This window comes from Lepus europaeus, chromosome 18 (genome assembly GCF_033115175.1).
Source record: "Lepus europaeus isolate LE1 chromosome 18, mLepTim1.pri, whole genome shotgun sequence".
Classification (NCBI taxonomy): Eukaryota; Metazoa; Chordata; class Mammalia; order Lagomorpha; family Leporidae; genus Lepus; species Lepus europaeus.
In genome coordinates, this window is record NC_084844.1 from 2,285,211 (window position 1) to 2,301,711 (window position 16,501).

The 16,501-nt window shown below is 65.4% G+C and overlaps 2 protein-coding genes across 2 annotated transcripts in view; one reads left to right on the top strand and one right to left on the bottom strand.

Annotated features, from left to right (window-relative positions):
- On the top strand, positions 1-5,270 carry CBX4 (chromobox 4). Its single transcript, XM_062216666.1, has 5 exons — positions 1-129; positions 245-288; positions 1,355-1,420; positions 3,077-3,143; positions 3,266-5,270. Exons 1-5 carry the CDS (start codon positions 61-63, stop codon positions 4,655-4,657), a joined length of 1,638 nt encoding a protein of 545 aa, XP_062072650.1. The 5' UTR covers positions 1-60; the 3' UTR covers positions 4,658-5,270.
- Positions 5,262-16,501, bottom strand: part of LOC133776847 (collagen alpha-1(I) chain-like) — a 24,755-nt gene continuing 13,515 nt past the window's right edge. Inside the window, exon 11 of the mRNA XM_062216115.1 lies at positions 5,262-6,081. Coding sequence (XP_062072099.1) covers positions 5,262-6,081 — 820 coding nt within the window. The remainder of the gene's footprint in view (positions 6,082-16,501) is intronic.

Consider the following 16,501-nt stretch of genomic DNA (forward strand, 5'->3'; position numbering starts at 1 on the left):
GGCGCCGGCGGTAGCCAGCAGCGTCTGCAGCCGCGCGCCCCGGCGCGCTCCGGCTGGGCCATGGAGCTGCCAGCTGTTGGCGAGCACGTCTTCGCCGTGGAGAGCATCGAGAAGAAGCGGATCCGCAAGGTGGGGCAGCGGCGGCGCGGGAGCGGGGCCGGGCGGCCGGCGCGGAGGGGGTGGGGAGGCTGCGGGCCGGGCCGGGATCCCGCGGAAGCTGATGCGGCGCTGTCTCTCCCCGCAGGGCAGAGTGGAGTATCTGGTGAAATGGAGAGGCTGGTCCCCCAAGTAAGTGGCGGCCGGACCCGCCGCGCCGGCGGGGCGGCGGGGGAGCGGGCGGGAGGCGGGGGCAGCGGGGAGGGGGTGGGGAGGCCGGTGGCAGGCACTGGGGAGCCGCGGCGCCGCGCCGGGCCCGGCGCCCTGCGTTGTGCTCGGCGCTCCGAGAAATGCCATCACTAATTTATGCGCTGCGAGGGGCCGGCGGCGCTGCAGGGCCGCGGGGCGAGCCGGGGAGGCCGGCGGAGGGAGGGAGGGCGCAGGCACGGATGTGCGGCAGAAAATGGCTCCTTTCGCCTCTCCCTCCGCCGAACGGCTCCATATTGCAAAACCAAAAAAAAAAAAAAAATTAAAAAGCGACGAAAATGCAATTGTGAGCCGCCCCCCTCCTAGTGGTGCGGGGAGGGAAGGCGAAGGCAGGGAAGCTGGCGACTGTCACCGCGGCGCTGGCGGTGGAGCGTTTTTTTTTTTTTTTTCTTTAATTTGAAATGCGAAGGCACCGGATGGAGACACGCGCAGGCACACGCGCGCGCACACACGCACGCACGCACGCGGGGCAAGGCACATCCTTGTGTGCCGGAGAACTTGCGGGTCGGTTCGCGCGTGACAGCGGGCCCCGGGGCCGCGAGGGGGTGCGGGCGGCGGCCGGGGCTGCGGGCGATCGGACGAGGGGTCGGGCGGGCAGCGGCCGGAGCCCTCACGGGGAGGGGGCGGCGACCTTGCGCGCGGGGCTCCTGCGGCGCGGAGTGGCTTCGGAACGCGGCGCAGGAACATGCTTAAAATTGTTGACAACTGCAAAATAAACTGCTGGTTTCATTTTCATTTTCCTCCCCGCTTCCTGCCCGCGTGTGTTCCTTCTGCCCGGGTGGGGAGCGAGCGTGCAGCGGGGACCGCGGCCCGCACCCTGCGCACGCAGGCACAGCCAGGGAGCCGACGGCTCCGGAAGGCGCGGTAGGGCCTGTGCCGCTGCGCACCTGGCCGCCGCCGCCGCCGAGCCGGCTCGCGCGTTTTTTTTTTTTTCCTTTTTTTTTTTTTTTTCTTTTTAACACGCCGTGCCCCCTCCCTCTTGCCTTGCAAGATATAACACGTGGGAGCCCGAGGAGAACATCCTGGACCCGCGGCTGTTGATCGCCTTCCAGAACAGGTGAGCGTCCCCCGCGCGGCCGCCGCCGGAGCCGCGTGCGGGAAGGGGACGGGGTGGGGGTGGGGGTGGGGGGCGGCAGCGGCGGGCCCCGCCCCCGGGCTGCGGCCTCGGCGCCTCTCACCCGCGTCCTTGGAGGTGGGGGCGGGGCGGGGCCGCGGAAGGCCAGGCTTGTGTTTTGGGGGAGCTGCGTGTGGGTGGCCCCGCGGCCGCCCAGGAGAGCCCGCGGCCGCCCTCCGGGCGCAGCCCCGGGGCCGCGGTCCGGGGCCTAGGTGGTGCCCTCCGCGAGCCACCGGCCGCTTGGCACGGGCACCTGGCGGAGCAGCCCAGGGAGCTGGCGTTGTGAAACCGCCGGGACGTCACGGGGCTGAGTTTAACCTGTTGTCGGCTGGAGGAAAGTCGACAAGGCCTTCCGCCTCCTTCCCACTGGAGACCCAGGGGCCTGCAGGCGTGGTGGAAGCCCGGTGCCCCTCGCCCCGGCGCGCACGGACACGCGCCACAGCGCAGCTGCCACAGCTGGATTCGCCGCCCGGGGCTGCGCCTGTTTGGGGAGGACGGAAGGGGGCAGGCTGAGGGGGGAGGAGCCGCCCTGCGGCCTGCTAGCCCCCTACCCCTTTTATTTTACATTCTTTCCTGTGGCGCGTAGGGCGCTCCAACCGAACCTGTAGCCCTTGCGATCCGAGCCGGCGACCCTCAGCGGCGAGGCCGCTCTCCTGCGACGCCGTTGGGGAGGGGGGCGCGGAGCCGGGATCCCGCCGCGGCTGCACCTGGGAGGTCCCCCCCCCCATCCCGCCCCGCCCCCGTGTCCGCGGCTGATGCCATGTTGCATAATGGGTCCCCGGAGACGTAGAAACGCAGGCTGTTGCAATGCCACGCAACTCGGGAGTCAGGCCTCGACCCAGCCCCGGGGCGTGGCGCAGCTCCCCTGCGGCAGCCCCCGGGCAGCGGGGGGCTCAGGCCGCGGGAGGGGCCGCACCTCTGGCGGGCCGCAAGCCTCCCCGCTGCACACGGTCTCTGTCCGCCGGGATCGGCGCGTCCTGCGGCCGCCGGGGCCCGGGCCCGGGCGCGTGGGCTGGCTTGATAATTCGGACACCTGGGCGGGCCTGGAGGCCGGCTCCGGCCCGGGGCGGTGCTTCTCCGTCCCGCCCACCTGCTCGGCTGCGCCAGGCCCGAGCCGGTTCACCAGGTGGCTCAGCGCCTGGCCTGGGCGGCCGGCCCCCGCCCCCAGCCCCTAATTGGCTCACGTGCCGCCGGGTAAACACGGGCGCAGCCCCTCCCCCTGCCCAGTGCCCGGCCCTTCCCCCCGCCGCCCTTTATCTCAATCCTAATGAGGTCGTTAGCGGCCCCCGGTCTATAACCGAGAGACCAGGTCGGCGCACGGCTCCTCCGGGCCTGCTGGTCGTCCCCAGCCGAAAGCTGGGCTCCAGGGCCGGCCACCCCGCCTCGGGCTCCCACCTCGCTGCTTAGAGAGGCTGGGGGGGGAGGAGGGCGGTGCAGGTGCGGGACGTCAGAGGTGGGGAGCGGTTCGCCTAGGACCCTCCTGCGCAGGTGCGGGTTGGCTGCGGTCTCACCCAAGGGGAGGGCTGGTGAGGAGTGAGCAGGGCAGGTGACCCCCCCCCCCAAGGCTAATAGCGCTGCCCCCTGTGGCCCCTCCCCCAGGGAACGGCAGGAGCAGCTGATGGGGTACCGGAAGAGAGGCCCGAAGCCCAAGCCGCTGGTGGTGCAGGTGAGTGCTGGCTCCCTCTCCCCGAGGCGTGGGGAGGGGGTCCTTCCACAGCACCCTGGCCCTGCCTCCCTTCTCCCAGGCCCGCCCCCTCCGGCCGCTCACTGCCGCCCCTCTGTGCGCAGGTGCCCACGTTCGCCCGGCGCTCCAACGTGCTCACGGGCCTGCAGGACCCCTCGGCCGACAACCGTGCCAAGCTGGAGCTGGGCGCGCAGGGCAAGGGCCAGGGGCACCAGTACGAGCTCAACAGCAAGAAGCACCACCCCTACCAGCCGCACAGCAAGGAGCGGGCGGGCAAGCCGCCGCCGCCGCCGGGCAAGGGCGGCAAGTACTACTACCAGCTCAACAGCAAGAAGCACCACCCCTACCAGCCGGACCCCAAGATGTACGACCTGCAGTACCAGGGCGGCCACAAGGAGGCGCCCAGCCCCACCTGCCCGGACCTGGGCGCCAAGAGCCACGCGACCGACAAGTGGGCCCACGGCGCGGGGACCAAGGGCTACCTGGGCGCCGTGAAGCCGCTGGGCGGCGGCGGCGGCGCCGGGGCGCCGGGCAAGGGCTCGGAGAAGGGGCCCCCCAACGGGCTGGCGGCGGCCCCCAAGGAAGCCGCGGCGGCCGGCAATGGCATCGGGGGCAAAATGAAGATCGTCAAGAACAAGAACAAGAACGGGCGCATCGTGATCGTGATGAGCAAGTACATGGAGAACGGCATGCAGGCGGCCAAGATCAAGTCGGGCGAGGCGGCCGAGGGCGACGCGCGCTCCCCGGGCCACAAGAAGCGGGCGGCCGAGGAGCGCCACCCGCCGGCCGACAGGACCTTCAAGAAGGCCGCGGTGCCCGAGGAGCGCAAGGCGGAGGCGGCCTGCCGGCGGCGGGAGGAGGAGGCGCCCGGGCCCGGGGACCCGCAGCCCCAGGACGCCGGCGCCCGGAAGCTGTCCCCGAGCAAGGAGGCCTTGGGCGAGCAGCCGCTGCAGCTCACCACCAAGCCCGACCCGCTGGCCTGGGACCCGGCCCGCGGCGCGCACCCGCACCCGCCCCCGCACCACCACCATCACCCCCACGCCCACGCCGCCGGCCTCGGCCTGGCCCACGCGCGCAAGCGCTGCCTCTCCGAGACCCACGGCGAGCGCGAGCCGTGCAAGAAGCGGCTCACGGCGCGCAGCATCAGCACGCCCACCTGCTTGGGGGGCAGCCCGGCCGCCGAGGCGGGCCCCGCGCCCGCCCTGCCGCAGCCGGAGGTCATCCTGCTGGACTCGGACCTGGACGAGCCCATAGACTTGCGATGCGTCAAGACGCGCGGCGACGCTGGGGAGCCGCCCGGCGCGCTGCTGGTGAAGCCGGAGGCCCCCGCGCCGCCCACGGCGCCGGCCTCCGCGGCCGAGAAGCCCCCGGCCGAGGCCCAGGACGAGCCCGCCGAGCCGCTGAGCGAGTTCAAGCCCTTCTTTGGGAATATAATTATCACCGACGTCACCGCGAACTGCCTCACTGTCACCTTCAAGGAGTACGTGACGGTGTAGCCGGAGCGCGTGGGAAGGGGCAGCACCGCCCCCCGGGGGGAGGGCTTGGCCGCCGCGGGGTGGGGGCCCCGCCGGGCGCCTTCGGCCTCCAAGCGCGCGTGCGCGCAAACCTCGGACCCGGCGGGCCGCCCGCGTGTCCGCCCGGACCGTGCCGCCTCTCCTCGCGTTTGTACGTGGTGTTATTCTTTGAATCGTATTGTTGGAGCTCAAAGAGCCCGACCCCCTCCTCTGGGCCGGTATACATATATATATAAATATATATATATTTATTTGTAGGTATTTATATATGGAAATATAAAATCCTAGATTTATGGAGTGCCCTCTAGATCATGTTATTCTATATCAGATTATTTTCTGTTCCGCCTCCCTTCCCCTCGTCCAGTACTTGGGTTCACTTCAGTCCCCTGCCCGATCCAGGAACTGCAGTACCAGTAACCTCGGTATATATTTTTTGATACTGTATACATGGATGTGTTGTTTCTATGTGCAAAAAAAAAAAAAAGTTTGTTAAAAGGCTAAAGGAGCTCTCTAGAAACAGCTGCTACTCTAAGTGTCTAAACGATAAGCTTATTACCTGCTTGAATGTAAATATTAAATGGAGATGTCAAAGGTGCATTTTCGCGGTGTGAGCCGAGCGCGGAGGGGCCGGCCCTGCCCCTCGCCCCTCGCCTACTTCCGCCTCCGCGGACACCTGCGGCGCTCGGGGTCTGCTCCGGGCCGAGCCGTCCCGGTGCCCGGGGGTTGCCCGGCCCGCGGTGTCCACGGCGCCCGCCGGTCCAGTCTTGAGAAGTGGAGCGCGCAGGGGGGGCTGGCGCGCGGCTGCGGTGGTCTCGGTCCCGCGCCCCCAGCCCCAGGCGCGGCAGGGGTACCCGAGCTCCAAGTCCCCGCCCGGCGGCCAGGTCCCGCGGGCGCCCCTCGTCCGCATCCCCGGCCCTTCCCCGCCGAGGGCCCGCGGGCCTCGGTCTCTGCCGGCGCTCTCCCCGGAAGCCACTAGGCCGGAGGCCCCGGCCGAGGCGCGGGCGGGCGGGGGCAGGGAGCTGCCCGCGGAACGAGGCAGGAGGCGGCGGCGGCGCTCGCTGGCCGGGGCTCGTGGCGTCGCGGGTGCGGAAGGAGTTGAGGGCCCCGAGGGGGCGCGGGGAACCCCGGCTCGGGTGCGGCCCGGGGGGCCAGGAAGCCGCTGACCCGAGCGAGGCCAGCCTTCTGCGGACGCGGCGGTCTCCAGCTGCCCGAGCGGGGCCAGGGGCCGCGCGGGGCCCCAGGGGTTTGGGGTGCGCCGGGCGCCTCCCCTGCCCGAAGCCCGTGCGGGGGGCCCGGGGCGGAAGAGGTCAGCGTGGTTCAGGATGGCGGGGAGGTGGCGGGAGCCCGGGGGAGAGTTGGAGCCCGGGAGGGCGGCGCCGGAGGGCGGACGGAGTGGCCAGTGTTGGCTGCAGGCCACGAGCGCCGACGCTGGGGGAGGGGAGAAGGGCAGGGAAGTTCTTTAAAAAAAAAAAGAAAAAGAAACCGTTGGAGTTTCTCGCCCCGGGTTTTGTGAACTGGCCCTCCCACCACCCGCATCACCCCAAGCCCCCTTCCGAGCGAGCGCAACACGCCCCTCCCCCGCCACGTAATGAATGTCCTGTGCCAGCCACAGGCCGGGGAGGGTGCGCTCGCTGCTGGCAAGCTGCCTGCTCCGCACTGGAATTGGGCCTGTCCGTCACCGCCTGGCACACAAAAGCCCGTGCCAGGCGAGGGCTCCGTCTCCGGTGCAGACCCGGAGGTGGGAAGGGGAGCCTGGGGAATGGCACTCCCTGGGCCCCACGACAGAGACTGCGAGGTGTGGCCCAGGCCTGGGGGAGGGGGTGTCCCGGGAAGAGCCCCGGAGCAGAGGCCTGGGTAGGTCAGCAGGGGCTGCTCGGGTGCCCAGGCTGGTGCCAGGCCTGGTGGGGTGTCGGAGACGGCCAGGGCAGGGGCCTGGCACCCCGTGAGCATCTGCCCACTCAGGTGCCCTGTGGGGTGAATCTGAGCTTCTGATGGGCAGACAGCTTGTCCAGGGTTCATGGCCGCTGCCTGGTTTTCTTCTGAGTCTAAAGCGGGGCTGCTGCTCCCGGCCCGCAGAGACACCCCCTGGCGGCTCCTCCCCAGGGCCTGCTGGACACAGGCCTTTGAAGATGTGGCCAAGGCTGGGGATGCTCAGAGAGGGTCAGGGGCCCTGGCACAGGCACAGGAGGCTTTGGGTGGTGAGGTCCCGTGGTGCCAGCCATGGTGGGGGCTGCTTGTGCCTGACCCCCCCCCCTTGGCCTTTCACAGCCTTCTCACAGCCGGATTCAGGGAGCTGGCTCTTCAGCCTGCACACCCAGAATCCCAAACTCAGTTGTTTTTCTCCAACTGAACCTTTCGCATGGGGCTGGAGCTGACCCAGCACTTGCAGGTCCGTCCCCCGAAAGGCCAGCCCCTCCCCAGCTGTTTTCCGGGGAGCCAAGCTCGGGTCCCCTGGATGGGCGGGGTCCACAGATCCTGGGTGCTTCGGGTCCAGGGTCGCCAGAGTGAGTAGAGAAGAAGTGGGGACACCCAGCTGACTTAGAATTTCAGATGCACAGTGCGGAGTTTCTAAGTATGTTCCTATGCAATATTGGAGACATACTTCTCCTTTAAAAAAAAAAACAACGCATTTATTCATTTAGTTGAAAGGCAAAGTGACAGAGAGACAGACAGATCTTCCATCTACTGGTTCACTCCCCAGATGGCTGCAACAGCCGGTGTTGGGCCAGGCCACGGCCAGGAGCCTGGAACTTCCACCCAGGTCTCCCTCGTGGGTGCAGGGGCCCGAGCACTTGAGCCCTCAGCTGCTGCCTCCCAGGTGCATTGGCAGGGGGCTGGATTGGAATCTGGAAGAGCTGGGACCGACACAGATGTCCCGAGTGGTGGGACATTCACAGTGGCACAACGCCCACCCCAGCGTTTGTATGTTGTAGGAGGGATGCATTGTGGGGGAGCGGGTGGCACCCACGTCCCACACGGGGGTACACGGGTTTGAGCACCAGCTCTGCCCGGGCACGCTCCGGGAGACAGCAGGGGGCTCAAGTCCTTGGGGCTGTCACCCACCTGGGAGAGCTGCCTTGTGCTCTCTGCTCCCAGCCCGGCCCGAGCCATCGCGGTCTCCTGTTGTGCCCGTCTGTGCCTGTCTCTGGTAGCAGCAGAAAAGGGCCGTGCTGTTTATGACACTCACGTGTCGCTGAGCACCCTGGGACTTCTCTGGAGGTCCTGTTGGCTCCTGCATGGGCGGCGTGGTCGGCCCCACCCCCACCCACAGCGATGTTGGTTCCAGCAGGAGAGAGAGGAGGCTTAGGGAGCCGAAGGCCCCCCAGGCTGCAGGCTCTGGGCATGTGCGCATGGCAGGGACACTGGCTCCTTGGCCCCGGGTCCCTCACCTGCTATTTGAGGTAGGGGTGGGTTGGGGGTCTCTGTGCAGGGGGACAAAGAAGTGGAGGACAGAATTGACCCTCAACCCCCCCTTCTGAGCTGAGGCGCCTCCCATGCCCACAACCGTGTGGACCCCAATGCTGGGCTGGCGCGCCTTTACCGGACCCTCTCTGTGTCGCCCTGAGAGCTGAGCCTGCCGGTGAGGAAGAGCCTTGGGCACTTCTGGAAGATTCTCTGAATACACACCCGGGTACCAGGGCACGTCCAGCACCCAGTGCCACAGCCAGCATCTCTGTCCTGAACCCCCGGGGCCGCCATCAGTCCCTGCCCTCGGCCCAGGGCCCCAGGCGTGGCATCGGCCCAGGGACTGTTCTCACCATGCACCGTGTGAGCTGCTCACCGAGACGCCAGCAGAGGAGGAGGCAGGCCGGAGGCCCAGTGCTCTGGACTCAAGTGGCTACTTCGGGTGGCCATTTCCCCAAGAGCGTGCCCCTCCCCCACGCTGCCATCTGCCCTTTGCCTCCCGTGGTGACAGCCAACATGGATTGCACGTGCCTGTCACCCGCTGGGCACTGCAGTGGGCGTCTCCCCTGTCACTCTGCAGGAGGTGGGCCCTTGTGGACAGGATGAGGCCTGGGGGCTTGAGTAACCTGCCCCAGGTCGGGGGGTGGGGGGAAGCCGGGTCAGCAGCCTCCAGGGCCCCGAGGGTCCTTCGGAGGCCAGCTGGGTCCCCATCCTTCCAGGTTATGCCGGGGCCCGCTCTGTGGACCACTAACGTCGTCACCATTCACGGCCCGCACCCCGTCCACTGCTTGTTAATCAGGGTGCATCAGGGTGGCCTCGGTTCTCCCAGCTAGAAGGTGTGCCGGGGTGTCACACACACACAGAAGAGGGCCCCGGGACAGGAAGCTGGGTCCCACGCGGCAGGCACCTGCTCTCTTCCCGGGGGTCCTGCCACTCCCTTGCTCCCACCTGAAGCACCCGGGAGAATCTTGAGACCCCCGATGGAAAGGGAGGCCCAGACCCCAGGGTGACCCTTCAGCGAGTCCCAGGAGACCCTGCGGCTGGAGTTCTGCGCTTAGCCAAGTGCTGCCTGTGTGGGTGCCACGCCTCACCCTTGAGTGCCTGTGTAAGCAGAGGCTCACAATGGTAGAGACACAGGTCCACGTGTGACCTCCAAACACACACAGTTCCCTGCAGGTCTGATCCTCGCGTGAGCTGTGTGGGCTAGGCCTGACACACCCGATTATCTACAAGTTTGCAAATCTAAGCTGGGGCTGGGGCTGGCGTTAACAAGGCCCGTCCGAGATGCAGGTGCCTGCGTGTGCACGTCTGCACACGCGTGTGCGTGCATGTGTGTGCCTGCGTGCATTGTGCGCGTGCGCGGTGTGCATGTGTGTGCCTGCGTGCATTGTGTGTGCAGCCCTGGTGCACCCATGCCTGCCTATGCAGGGGGTGCGCACACGTCCTCATGTGAGCCTGTATTCAGGCCTGAGGAGGGCTGTGGCTGTCCAGCCGGTGCGGCCGCCATGCATGGTCCTTGCTGCCCAAGCTGTGAATATCGGCCAACAACTGGCCCTGCGCCAGGTAAGGTGTAAGCCCCCAGGATTTCCTCCCTTTCCTGTTTCAATCTGAGAGATTCTTCACTAATTCCACGGTGTCTGGTTTCTCATTGTTTCTCTCGCTGCGACAGCCTTTGGGGTGGCTCCGGGAAGCTGTGCCTAATGTCTTGGTGGTCCAGAAAGACGCCGCTCTGTGCCGAGACCCTCGACGGCCGCTTGGCAAGGCGGTAAACGCCAGCGCGACCCGGCGTCTGACAAAGGTCAGGGGTCGGGCGGTGTTCTCGGTGAGAAGAGGTGGCCGTGGAGTGGCCTGCGGCTATATGAGGGTGTCACCCATTCTTCATTGGGATTCGCAGGATCTCCATGGAGGACAAGAGAAAACTCGGCCCAGACCAGGTGCCGGCGAGGGCCTCTGCCTCTCTCTGGTCCTCTAGAGGAGGTGGGACCACAGAGCACGCACACGCCACACAGCGGCGAGGGGCACGGGCGAGCAGGACCCCTCCTTCAGCCATTTCCTGTTCTGTTTATGGTGTGCCCCGTGTCTCCAGGAGCGCCCAGGAGGGGAGAGGAAGTCCCCGCCCGGCAGGCGAGGGAGACACAGCCTGGCCTGCAGCTCCCCTCCTGGCACTGAAAATTATTTATGTTTGCAAATTGCTTTTGACTCACATGAGTTATTCTTCTGGCCTGCCAACAGGTCCGGGGACGGGCGAGAGCTGCCGAGCCGTGAGCTGAGAAACCCCAGGGAGATGGAGGAGGAGCAGCCAAGTGGAAGTCGGGAGCCTCGGGAAGGTGGGCCTTGGCGGCCACAGCTGTGGCCATGGTGGCCCCGGCCTGGGCTGGGCGGCCTGGGCACTCCCGGAGCCTGTGGTCAGCTCCCTAGGCCGAGCCTGGTGGCGCCCCGCCCTGGCCCAGCAGGAAGGACCAGACAGGTGGCCGGAACGTTCCCTTTGTCCTGTGCTGTACGTGTGACGCCTCCTTCCATGGATGCCACTGCCGCAGATGAAAACAAAACTCTGCCAGGAACCGGAAGGGCGGAAAGTCCCTGGGGCCGGTCCAGGCGAGGAGCACACAGATGCGCCACACAGCTTTCACAGGCACAACCGGGCAAGGGCAGTGGAGGGTGGAGGGAGGCCCCAGGGAGGGCCGGCCCACTGGTGGTGGCATGGCCAGCTCCTGGGAGCTTGGAGCTTGGGGCAGTGAGGGGCTGAGCGCCACAGGTAGGGACACGGGGCCCCAGGAGACCATGGCCACATCCGGGTGAAGCGTCGGTTTCACCCAAGAGATGTCATTCTTTGCCCCCCACTGGGGCGCCAGGGTCACCGGCTACAGAGTGGCAGGAATGATGACCACGTAACTCGCTGCCATGGCGGGTGAGTGCCACGTGTGTGGCCGCGGTCTGGCTTCTGTTCTCCGGACCGTGCTCTGGGGCCTGACCCTGGGAGAGCACGTGGGGTCTGGGTGGGTGGAACCTGCCAACCTCAGCACTTTGATGTGGCCTTGCCTTGACAGATAGCATTCACCCACCCCGGCTCCCCAGGGCAGGGTGGGGGCCTCTGAAGCCTGCCCTCCCCCCAGGGGCCAGCTTAGGCTGTGATGCGTTGGGTTCAGCCCGCAGAATGAACACTCTCTGTCCCCGTTTGAGTCCTCTTGGAAAACAGCGCGGGAGTAGACAGAAGGTTAAGCTGCCCCGGGGATGCCCGCATTCCATATCAGAACTCGGTTCGAATCCCGGCTACTTCGCACTTCTGATCCAGCTCTCTGCCATTGCGCCTGGGGAGACAGCAAATGATGGCCCTGGTTCTTGGCTCCCTGCCAGCCCAGCCTGCTGGCTTCATTCAGCCTGGCCCAGCCCCAACCATTGCAGTCATTTGTGGAGCGAACCAGCAGGTGGAAGACCCCTCTCTCTGTCTTTGCCTCTCTCTCTGTCACTCCACCTTTCAAATAAATATATTTAAAAGAAAGAAAGAAAACCACAAACTAGAGCATGCACACAGTGAGGTGGTCAGTGTGGGCTGACCCAGAGCTCTGTCTGGGGACACCCAGGAGTGGGGGAGGGGTGAGACAGGACCAGAGTCAAAGGTGGAAATAGAAGCAGAGAGAGAGGAGACCGGGACAGGACCTAAGATAAAGAGAGAAGCAAAAGTACGGAGGCCAAAGGGGCAGGAATGGAAACCACAGACGACCGCAGAGAAAGACTCAGAAGCTGGGGATGGGAGGAGGCGGGGATTGGAGGACACCCGGGCCAGGGCCGCAGCTGCCCGAGACGCCGGGTCCAGGTCCCACATCGGGCTGTCTCTGCTTCTGACAGTCCTACCTCTGCTTCTGACCCAGCTCCCTGGGGGGCCGCAGGTGACCGCTCCAGTGCTGGGCCCCGCCAGCCCGTGGGAGACCTGGGTGCAGTTCCTGGCTCCTGGCTCCATCCTGGCCCAGCCCCAGTGTTATGGACACTTGAGGAGTGGACCAATAGACGGAAGATCTCTCTCCCTCTCTCAGTCTGCCTCTCAAATAAAGACAAAGCTTAAGAGAGAGAGAGAGAGACCAAGTCGGGAGCAAATGTCACCGATGTCGGGACAAGCTGGCACCACAGGCCTCCTGACGGGATGCATGGAGGAGCCCACAATGCTGAGGAGGCAGAGACAAACAGGAAGCAGAGAGCGTTCCCATCCACTTGTCCACTCCCCAGACACCTGCAGCAGGAGGGGCTGGGCCAAGCCAAAGCCAGGAGCCAACAACTCAACCGAGGTCTCCCGTGTGAGTGGCAGGGACCCCATACTTTGAGCCGCCACCGGCTGCCTCTCTGAGTCTGCATGAGCAGGCAGCTGGGGCGAGGAGCTGGAGCCAGGGATGAGCCTGGGGAACTCTGCTGGGGACCCGGTAATGTAGCTGCTAGCTGAACGCCAGCCCCCAGTGCAGATAGACTGTGCAACAGTAGCAGATCGGGGCAGCAGCCCATCCTGGTAACTGCACTGGGGCCTTTGTTCTTGGAAAAATGCAGTTAATAGACAAATTTATTTTTGTTCAAAAGCGCTCTGAAGCCCGTGCATTGCATTTTTTAAATATCTGTGGGTCACGAACTGTGGGGTGACCTCTCGTGTGCATGCATTTCCATTTTTTTTTTTTGCACCAAAATAAACTTATCTTTGATGCCCATTTTTCTCAAATCGTTTGAAGGCTGCATGAGGCATAAAAGGCACGGGACTTCCGGGTCAGCCTTGCGGTGCTGCAGGGTAAGCTGTCCCTGACCGCAGCAGCAGCCCATAGCCAGAGCCTCAACAGCTCCCCTTCCAACCCGGTCCCTGTCTGGGAAGGCAGCAGAAGATGGCCAAGCGCGTGGGTCCCTGCCCCCGATGTGGGAGACCTGGGACGAGCTCCAGGCTCCTGACCTGGGCCTGGCCCAACCCTGGCTGTTGCAGGCATTTGAGAGTGAACTGCAGGTGGAAGATCGCTCCTCTCTCCTGCCTTCTGTCAATTTGCCGCCCAAAAAATAAACCCTTAAAAAAAAAAAAAGCACACGAGGGTCTGGCGCTGTGGCGTAGCAGACAAAGCCACAGCCAGTGATGCTGGCATCCCATATGGACACAGGTTCAAGTCTGCTGTGCTCCACATCCAATCAAGCTCCATGCTAGTGGCCTGAGGCCCAAGTGCTTGGGCCCCTACACCCACGTGGGAGACTTGGAGAAGCTCCTGGCCCAGCCCTGGCCATTGTGGCCATTTGGGGAGTGAACCTGCAAATGGAAGATGTCTCTCTGTCTCTCCCCCCGCCCCTTTGTCACTCTGCCTTCCAAATAAATAAATAAATCTTTATAAAATTCTTTAAATGAAAAAGCACATGACTTCCCACTATCGTCAAATAACTCAGAAAAGATGGGAGGGCAGTGGAGGAGGAGAGAGGACAGGGGATAAGGGAACAGCTGGTGCACCTGGACTAAGAGGACAGGAAGTGCCTCCCCTCACCCCCCAACTCTTCTGTAAGCTGTAAAAATGCTGAGACCTTAAGAGGTCCTTGGAGCCCCCCATGGGGCTGGGGACAGGCGCCGGCCCTGGAGCCCCATGGCAGGGCTGGGAAGCCGAAGGCTGCAGCCGCCGCCGGAAGCAGCCTGGGCATGCTCTCTGCTTCCTTGACGACCCCCTGAAGTCTAGCCTTTTGCCCCACAGCCTCAGCACTAACAAATGGGGATCCCGGAGGGTGGGGCCGCGGGCGGCCTCCAGCATGGCATGGGCCCTCACACCCCCCAGCTGAGCCCAACCCTACTGTGGCAGCAGGGTGTGGCAGAGAGAGGGAGGAGGGGTGAGGCAGGCAGAGCCGGCTTGCTGTGCCCCTGAGCTCCCGAGCGCGGCTCCTAAGGCCCCACCGGAGCAGCGGTCCCCATCTGACGCCACCGACTTGCTCACTTGTCCCACTGCCCCTGGAGAACGCAGACGCCGCGTGGGCAGGTCCTGTCTGTGTGGCTGCTCTGCCCTCTGCTCCAAGACCAGCAGGTGCCCCAGAGCTGTTAGTGGGAGGAAGGGAGGGAGGGAAGAAGCAGAGGGGTCAAGAGATCCTGGAGCCTCCCGCTGTGCACTGGAGGTGATAGTTCCCAGCACAGAGATTGCTCAGAGATGGGCTAAGGAACCCCAGGGCAGGGTGGGCACCGAGGAGGCCCGAAGGCGCAGAGAGGTCTGGGACTGCCAAGCCCACCTTGCCCGGTCCCACCTCCCTGCCCTGGCTGCCCGGTCTTTTTTCTCCCCTGCTGGGAGGTGTGGACCCAAAGGGGTGAACTGCTCTGTGATGAAGGCACCTGGGTGGGGCCTGCCCCTGGGAATGGCAGGGCCCCCACCACACGCAGTCCAGCTCCTGGCGGGAAGGGTCCACGACAGATGCTCCGGGGACCTCCTCCTGCTGCCCCGGGCATCGCCACCCTGTCCACAGGCTGCAAATGAGCCAGGAGTGAATTCGGCCTTCCTGCTCTCCCACTGGCCTCCCAGCCTGGGCACAGGGCAGGAGTGAGAGGCCGCACAGCCCTGAGTTGGGCACAGTGAGCGCGAGACCCCATGCAGACGTGCGGCTGCTCAGGGTGGCTCTCCCACGGCCCATGCCACTGTGGCACCGTGGTCAAGCTGGTGACACCCAGGCTGGGCCCAGGGGGACTGCGGCTCAACAGGAAGCTCCTCAGGGGCCTAGGGCATCCTGCATGGGGCTGGCCCCTCCCCCACCCCATCAGGGCTCCAGGGAAGCCCCCGACGGAGGCCCCACAGAGCAGCACAGCAGAGGGAGAAGACTCCAGACCCACAGCCGGCACGGAGCCTTCGCCCTCCCTGACCGCCTCCCGCCCCAGGGCACAGGGGGCGTGCAGGCCAGCTTAGCTGACCCGACCTGGGCAAGTCAGAGGGAAGGGCCCCCTTCACATCACAGGGGCCATCGCCTGGGCAGCTCCAGCGGCCGTCCCAGCTGGGCAGAGCGAGAAGCCTCGGCAGCCCTGGCCGGCTCCTGTGGGCAGGTGCTCTGTGCATGGCCCACGCCCTGTGTGGTGGTGGTGGGTTGTGACCTGGTGTCCCTGGTGTCCCAAGTCTCTGTTCCCCAGATCAGAACATCACTCAGTGGACCTGTAAGTACTGCTCTGAGCGCCCTTCCCAGAGCACCTCGCAGCCGGCCATCTCCCCCTGCCCAGGGCCTGGGGACGCCCAAGCCGGCCTCGCCTTCTCTGTGACCACAGCCACAGCACGCCCTGCGGACACGCAGCTGCCCAGCGGGGGACTCTGCGTCAGAGCCCCGGCACACCCCAGGTCGGGCGCAGGAGGCCCTGTGGGACTCTGTCCTGCCGCCCCCACCTAGGTGGCTCTGCCCCCACTCCTGGCTCCCAGCCTCTCGCAGGCAGGGCCTGGGCGTCTGCCCCGCCAGCTCCCAGCACAGCTGAGCCCCAAGTCTGCAAGGCCTGGATGAGCCTGCACCGAATGAACGGCCTCGGGGAAGGGTAGAAACCCCAGGAGACCGTGGCCGTCCGTGGCCGTCCGTGGCTGTCCTGTGGCCGTCCCGTGACCGTTCCGCCAGGTTCCAGGCACACGGCTACACAGGTACAGGCCCAGCCTCCTCAGGGAGGGTGCCATTTCCCATCTGTGGGGGGGGGGGGCAGGGAAGCGCTCCCCCCACCCAGCGTCTCCCTTTCTGTCTAAGCACCAGTTGCTGGGATTCGTCTTTGTCCACACCTCTTCCTTCCCTGACAAAGCGGAGGTGGCTTTGTCACAGCTGCTGGCTGTTTCGTTCTCTCTGATACTTTTCACCATCAGCTTCCATTCCGGAGTGAGCCCAGAGGTGACTGCAGCCCCCAGGTGCCCCCTGACCGCCCCCGAGCCAGGGCTCGCAGTGGGGAGGGGCCCTCAGAAGCCTTTGCTTACTCTTTTAAATGTGTGAATTTGGAGCTGGCGCCGCGGCTCACTAGGCTAATCCTCCACCTGCGGCGCTGGCACACCGGGTTCTAGTCCCGGTCGGGGCGCCGGATTCTGTCCCGGTTGCCCCTCTTCCAGGCCAGCTCTCTGCTGTGGCCAGGGAGTGCAGTGGAGGATGGCCCAAGTGCTTGGGCCCTGCACCCCATGGGAGACCAGGAGAAGCACCTGGCTCCTGCCTGCCGATCAGCGCTGTGCGCCGGTCACAGCGCACCAGCGGCCATTGGAGGGTGAACCAACGGCAAAGGAAGACCTTTCTCTCTGTCTCTCTCTCTCTCACTGTCCACTCTGCCTGTCAAAAAAGGAAAAAAAAAATGTGTGAATTTGTACGCCTTGGGTTTAGAGAGGCAGAGAGAGGGACAGAGAGCCCCCATGCTCCCTCACTCCCCAGATGCCACAGTGGCTGGGGCTGAGCGGGACCAAGAAGCTTAGAGCCAGGAACAATCCGGGTCTCAACACGCAT

Coding starts and splice junctions, on each gene's coding strand:
- CBX4 (XM_062216666.1), top strand. CDS start 61: ATGGAGCTGCCAGCTGTTGGCGAGCACGTCTTCGCCGTGGAGAGCATC. Junction 289..1,354: donor TGGAGAGGCTGGTCCCCCAA/GTAAGTGGCGGC, acceptor TTGCCTTGCAAG/ATATAACACGTGGGAGCCCG. Junction 1,421..3,076: donor TTGATCGCCTTCCAGAACAG/GTGAGCGTCCCC, acceptor CCCCTCCCCCAG/GGAACGGCAGGAGCAGCTGA.